General features: G+C 43.1%; 1 protein-coding gene and 1 long non-coding RNA gene across 2 annotated transcripts; both read left to right on the top strand.

Annotated features, from left to right (window-relative positions):
• Positions 1 to 2,461: 2,461 nt before the first annotated feature.
• LOC146992302 (uncharacterized) lies at positions 2,462 to 3,131 on the top strand. Its single transcript, XR_015036374.1, has 3 exons — positions 2,462 to 2,648; positions 2,827 to 2,911; positions 3,002 to 3,131. It is a non-coding gene; the product is annotated as an uncharacterized LOC146992302 (long non-coding RNA).
• An 89-nt stretch (positions 3,132 to 3,220) lies between these two features.
• On the top strand, positions 3,221 to 5,857 carry LOC146992303 (uncharacterized). Its single transcript, XM_085790317.1, has 4 exons — positions 3,221 to 3,479; positions 3,751 to 3,844; positions 4,187 to 4,259; positions 4,652 to 5,857. The coding sequence occupies exons 1-4, from the start codon at positions 3,221 to 3,223 to the stop codon at positions 5,504 to 5,506; spliced, it is 1,281 nt and encodes a 426-aa protein (XP_085646443.1). The 3' UTR covers positions 5,507 to 5,857.

A 5,857-nucleotide genomic window follows, 5' to 3' on the forward strand; every position in this document is an offset into this window, starting at 1 on the left:
CTCTTAGGGCATCAAACAGACTGAAACCGGTGCTTTCAAGTTAATCCTGAACAGCTTCAGCCACAGGTAAGACACTACAGCAAATCTACACTGTATGTATGACAGGTGAATTTGTCAAATTTGAGGAAGCTTTAAGTGTCCCCCCTGCAACATTGTACAACATGTGGAAACATGTGTAGGAACCTTCAGTATCCTGTACTGTGTTGCACGGGGGGCACAATTAAAGCCCAGGAAACAACATGTAGCCGTCAATCAGCTGTTGAGACTACAGATTTGTTTACGGTGTACGCGTACACAACAAAATATGTGGTCAAAGACGGAGCAGGCAACAGCAGCTGCGGTGAAATAAACTTAGACGGCGTCCACGAAAAGTTTCAGATGCTCCACATGAAATAGAAACCCTGCTTTCAGAGGAGGAGGTGAAAGTAGTCTTTCGCTGGGGCTGTGTGTACCCAAGGGGAAACATGTGTGTGTGTGTGTAGCCTGACAGATGAAAACCAGGGTACTAAACCGGCGATGTTTATAATCATGACAGAGACACAGCCAGCCATTCAATCATTATGTTGTCTAGGAATCTGAAACAAGAAACCAACAAACAAGAACAGAATGACTTCTGTAATAACCGGTGTTTAAAGGTACATTGTGTAAGTTCTCCTGTTATCTATTCACGAAAATCGATTATTTCGTTCCAAAGTACGTTTTTCATTCATCAATAATTACCCCCATCAACAAACTAAAGTGTTCCGGTAAGCTCTGAATTTGCCGTTCATATCGTTCATATATAGTAGGCTACATCGAGCGGGTAAGCTCTGTGCTGGCTGCCATGTCGTATCGCCATGTTTTTACGTTCAGTGGCAGCTGACGGTAGGAAACCACAGAAACTCACCAGAGACACCGGAGCTGTTGGCTCAGGTCGAGGTGGCGTCTGTGAAAAGTCACCGCGGTGCAGTGAGGACTGTGAGCGGAAAAACGGCCGTCGGTAACAAACCAGATGTCATTTTAGTCACAGAAGTCGAGAGAAAGCCGGTAAAACGTGGGTCAGGTCAACAATACGACATCGCCATGACAACATATTGTCACGTGTATTGTTTTGCCTCGTGCTGACGGGCCACTTGTTTACATGAAGGCTTGTTTAAGCCGTTACCTGCAGCAGCTGTTGTCCGTCTGCCATCTAACCGATTTCACGTGAATGCAGCATGAAAAATACAACTGAGTTGCTTGCGATGTACAACCGCACCGCTAGATGGGAGTAATTCTTACACAATATACCTTTAAAGTTAGCCGGTGCATATTCTCATTTGCCCAGGTCATAGTATTTCAAAGGAGGTTAAATCAAAGAAAGCAACTGGACTTAGTTATTTGTCTAGGAAGACGTTTCACCTCTCATCCAAGAGGCTTCATCAGTTCATGTACGCAACTGACCAGGCTGGGACTGGTCCAACTATCTGGTGTGGAGACTCACTATTTAACCTCTTGTGTGGGCGTTAAAGTTATAGTTGGTAATCATATGCAGAAACACTTTTTGTTATACTCTATCCTAAGAGTAGTCAATACATTATGTGTTCAGAAAAAGGAACGGAAATAATCAGACCTCTGTGGCAGCTGCAGGACTGACAAAACTCTGACCAATCCATGCTTTTCGCTCCGAAAAGGAAAAACCAATCAGATGCCTTCATGTCAAATTCTGCCTACGACCGATCAAGCTGCATCGCCAACCCTACCTCTAATCTCTGCCTGGATGTGACACCTGTTTGCTGCTACATTCGTGGTCGCAGTATTTTTGCAGCAGGAGCATTAAGTTCTACTGGGGCACAGCTCAGTCCTAAGTGACTTTGTTTGTTCTTTTAGCATTAAAGCGCACCGCTTGTATAACATTTATACTGGGGAACAGCTCAATTATACCCCCAGTAAAAGGGGTCTGACGTGCAGAGGTAAAGAAGCAGATCGGTGTACAGTATGGTATATTGAATGTCATCCCACTTTCCACCTGCACAGGATGAGCAGTGAGGTGAAGCCTGAAGCGGTCGACCTGCGTTGGAAACCAACCGTCCTGGTAGTCTGATTTCTTCTAGCAAAAGAAAAGACATGACAAGATAAATGGAGATCAACAAGAGGATCCCCCTGCTGTTTCTTCTTCTTGCTCTGCTTCATGTTCACATTATCAGAATGATTGAGTGTCCCAGTGGCCAAGGTAAAAGTTAGTAGTTTTTTGGTAACTTCATTTTTATAGTTATTATATTTTTGACATGGACAAAGTTCTTAGAAATGACACTCACACAGCAACGCAGCTCTCACTTGGCATTTGACCTCATCTGTTTAATTGTTTCTCACAGATCTCATCTGCTACAATGACTACAACAACAACATCACCTGCATGTTGAACAGTACATATGAACTCACAGATACTAATTGCACAATACACGCTAAAAAGGTGTCAACTAGAGTGAGGTAAGCACAGTAACCAGTATAAGATAAATAACCTGACACGTACATACAGCTGAGGGAGGTATATTTAAAGGAGTAACACTGAATGCAGTAAAATTTTAATGAACATGACTTTTTTCAACAGACTTGAAGGCTCCTGTAAACTACAGTATGTCAACAACGCCAGACTAGGATGTTCCCTGTTGCTGCCAAGAAAAGAGATTGTAAGTCTGAGGAGCCCTGTTGTTAACAAACATTAAAACTACTTCTAGTAAAGTCTAATCAGACTTAAGTTCTACACACACACAAATCAGTTTTCATCTCTTATTTGTTGTTCTATTTTGTACTGTTCTGTCATTAATGTTTTCGCGGAGCAAAATTGTTATATACATATTTTCTCAGTTTTCCCACACAGATACGTATTCCATTAATCTGAACTGTAACCATGGGAAACCCATTTCTATGTTCTACAAGCCACCTTGCCATGGTAAGTATGCTGAATCATATACTGACCTTTTGTGACATAACGTGTAATTTATGGTGATGTTCAACAAAATACGTTTGTGTCATCCTGCAGTAAAGCTGCCTCCTCCTGGAAAACCAGTTATCAACCTTACCACTGTTTCCTGGCCCCCACAAGTAACGGTCAACCGGAAACTCCTAAGTTTAACTTCCCAACTGCAGTGGAAAAAAAAGGATCAGTCCTGGAGTGTGTGTATATGTTTTGATACATAAATACATGAAATGAGTGTGTGTATGTTCAGTGACTTCTATACATGATCTGTACCATGCAAGAATGAGGCTGTTAAAGGTCCACACCATGTGTCTCCTCTGTCAGGACCCCTCTGTGCAACACAAAGAGCGTGACTCTGAGTGGGATTTGTGTGAAGCAGAGCTCGACCCAGACTCACTTATACAAGGAGAGACGTACGAGGGACGTGTTCGAGTGAAGACCTCTGAAGGGGGGCCTTCTCCAAAAGTGTCAACCTGGAGTGACTGGGGCCCCACTGAATCATGGACATCAGAAGTAGGAACGCCAAAACCACCACCATCAGGTAACCACTGTCAAATATGAGCAACATGAATTGGTTTGGTTTAATGAATGCAATCAGTGGAAAACAACATCTTTACAATTTGAAGTTAAGTTCAGGAGTTCAGTTTTACATTTAGACATTTGTTTCATGCCTCTGCATTGAAATCCAGAGAATGAACAACATGTGGAAAACAGGAACTGGAGTTTGTGTTGTATGTGTAAAGAAATCTTAGGGTTTTTGGATAGATACGGTGTGTTTACCTCTTAGCTAAACTCTGTGCTGTGTTTATCAGGTGTGTTTGGGCGTGTGTTGGGCATCAGCATCGCAGGCGCAGTGTTTGCCTTGTGTCTGGCTGTCAAGCTCCTGAGGAATGAGGGAACCACCTGGTGAGCAGACAGTGTTCTTGTAGAACTCGCTAGACCAGATTTCTGGTCCAGATGGGCTTGGTCTTGCTCAGTTCCTCCTGGTTCGTCTACTTTTGCTTGATCTTCTTTTTTCCTTCTTCTTGTCCTCGTCAATCACCCGAGGCCACCTCCTCAATCTTTGGCTTGTCCTCAGCATCCTCTGTCTTTTCTTCTTCTGCCTCATGGTCGCTTATCTCCTTGTCAAGCTCCTTCTCCACAAACAGAGCGATGGGGTTAACAAATGAACCAGCAGATTTTCTATCAACAAATCTTATCTTTTCTGTTCAAGAATGTTTTCAAAGACCATGTTGTTCGGCCCTTTAGGGTTTACAAGAAGATCAGAGGTCCACCCATACCAGACCCAGGAGAATCCTCTCTGAAGGGACCGAATTCCCAGGTAAGCCTATGAAATCTTCTGTTTCTTATTGCTCGTTGCTTGTTTTAATTTGTTGCCAACTATTCTTAATTGATATATTGATTCTTCCTTTCTGAAAAATTACATTCACTGCCTGTGTTAAATGATTACTGGCATGTTAAGTTTATTTTCTTTGTAAATCAATTTCCAATGTTTTATGACAGAAAACCTGACTTAAATGCCACTATTTACAAAATGGTCAATGCAATACGTAATGTGGCAGGACTGATGTGAATATAACATCAACGGGCTTTTGACTATTTTTGCAAAGAGACTCGTGAAAAATAAAAAAAATATATGGCTGTAGCTGATAAAACTCTGTGACTGTTGTGCAGATTTAATTAATGTCATCATAATCCTAATTTCTTCTTCAGAACTGGCCATGGCCTCACGTCACTGGCCAACTCTTTCACTTCTCCTTGATACCAGAGGACATCGCAACTGTGGAGGTCACCTCCAATGTGATGAAGAGGAGAAGCGAGAATAACCTGGCGTCGACCAGTTCCAGCTTCTCCAACCCCTGCTATCCCAAATCTCCATTCTCCTCACTTAGCACAGACAACCTTCAGCCCTGTCCTGCTGATAGACCCAACCTGTCTGTTGGTAGCCAAGGTGACGGTAAAACTGCAGAAGAGGCCAGAGAGGACGAAAGTAAGAAAAAACTGGAGATCCAACAGTTGCTTTCCAAAGAAAACAACAACAACAACAGTGAGCCAGTGCAGGTCGTTTCAGACTATGAGAGGGTTGAGAGGCCGCCGGTCGAGAACTTCGACCTCCAGAGTCCTGACTTGGATATGTGCAGTGGTGAAGAGGCCAGTCAAGAGAGTCCGGAGGCAGGTAGCACCTGTGTGATGGATGAGGAGTCAGGAGGCAAAGAGCAGGAGAGAGAGGAGCGAACTGAAATAGTAGATTTTAAGAAGCTGTTCGGAGGCAGCGGAAGCGTTTTTGGAAAAGGCTCCATTCAGGTTTGTTCCGACTATGAGAAGATCCCGATGGTGAATCCTGGCAGCCCTGAGCTTTCCAGTGTGGATTCAGGGGTTTGCAGTGGGGGCGAGGAGCAGGCGAGTCATGAGGAGATCCAGGAGGACTTTGATAAATCCAGTGAATCCACAAGATTCCAGTTCCCAGCTCTGCAATCTCCAAGTCCAATTCATATAAAGGAGATGATTGCTCCAATAACAATGTCCAGGTCAATGGAACCTTCTGGTGATGGATATATGCCACCGTGACACCTTGCACTATTTCTTCTTTTTTATACTTAATTTGCATTTTTTATATTTATTGCTTTCCTGTGCTTGCATATTTATCATATATTATCCAAGGGGCAAAGGCTTCTGTGGATGCCCCCACTGTTGCCACCTCGGTCTCACCACTTGTTTTGTTGTTCTCACTACATTGTTAGAGCCATAATGTAGTTATTATGTTTGACCACTAGATGGGGCCCTATGATAGCAAAAAGCATATACAGACACAGGTGACAGGTTTGTGAGAGGGGAAGCAAATAGTTTTTTATAGCAATAAGCAAACAGCAAATTGGACATTGGATTTATTGTCTTGCACTGTTCTAGTTCTCCCCATTT

The sequence above is a fragment of the Trachurus japonicus genome, chromosome 1, assembly GCF_045865225.1.
Source record: "Trachurus japonicus isolate A0001 chromosome 1, Traja_1.0".
Taxonomy (NCBI): Eukaryota; Metazoa; Chordata; class Actinopteri; order Carangiformes; family Carangidae; genus Trachurus; species Trachurus japonicus.

Excerpts from the sequence above, each read along its gene's own strand:
- LOC146992303 (XM_085790317.1), top strand. The coding sequence starts at position 3,221 with ATGAGGCTGTTAAAGGTCCACACCATGTGTCTCCTCTGTCAGGACCCC. Across the intron at positions 3,480-3,750 it reads GCCAAAACCACCACCATCAG|GTGTGTTTGGGCGTGTGTTG; the intron begins GTAACCACTGTC and ends TGTGTTTATCAG. Across the intron at positions 3,845-4,186 it reads AGGAATGAGGGAACCACCTG|GGTTTACAAGAAGATCAGAG; the intron begins GTGAGCAGACAG and ends TCGGCCCTTTAG.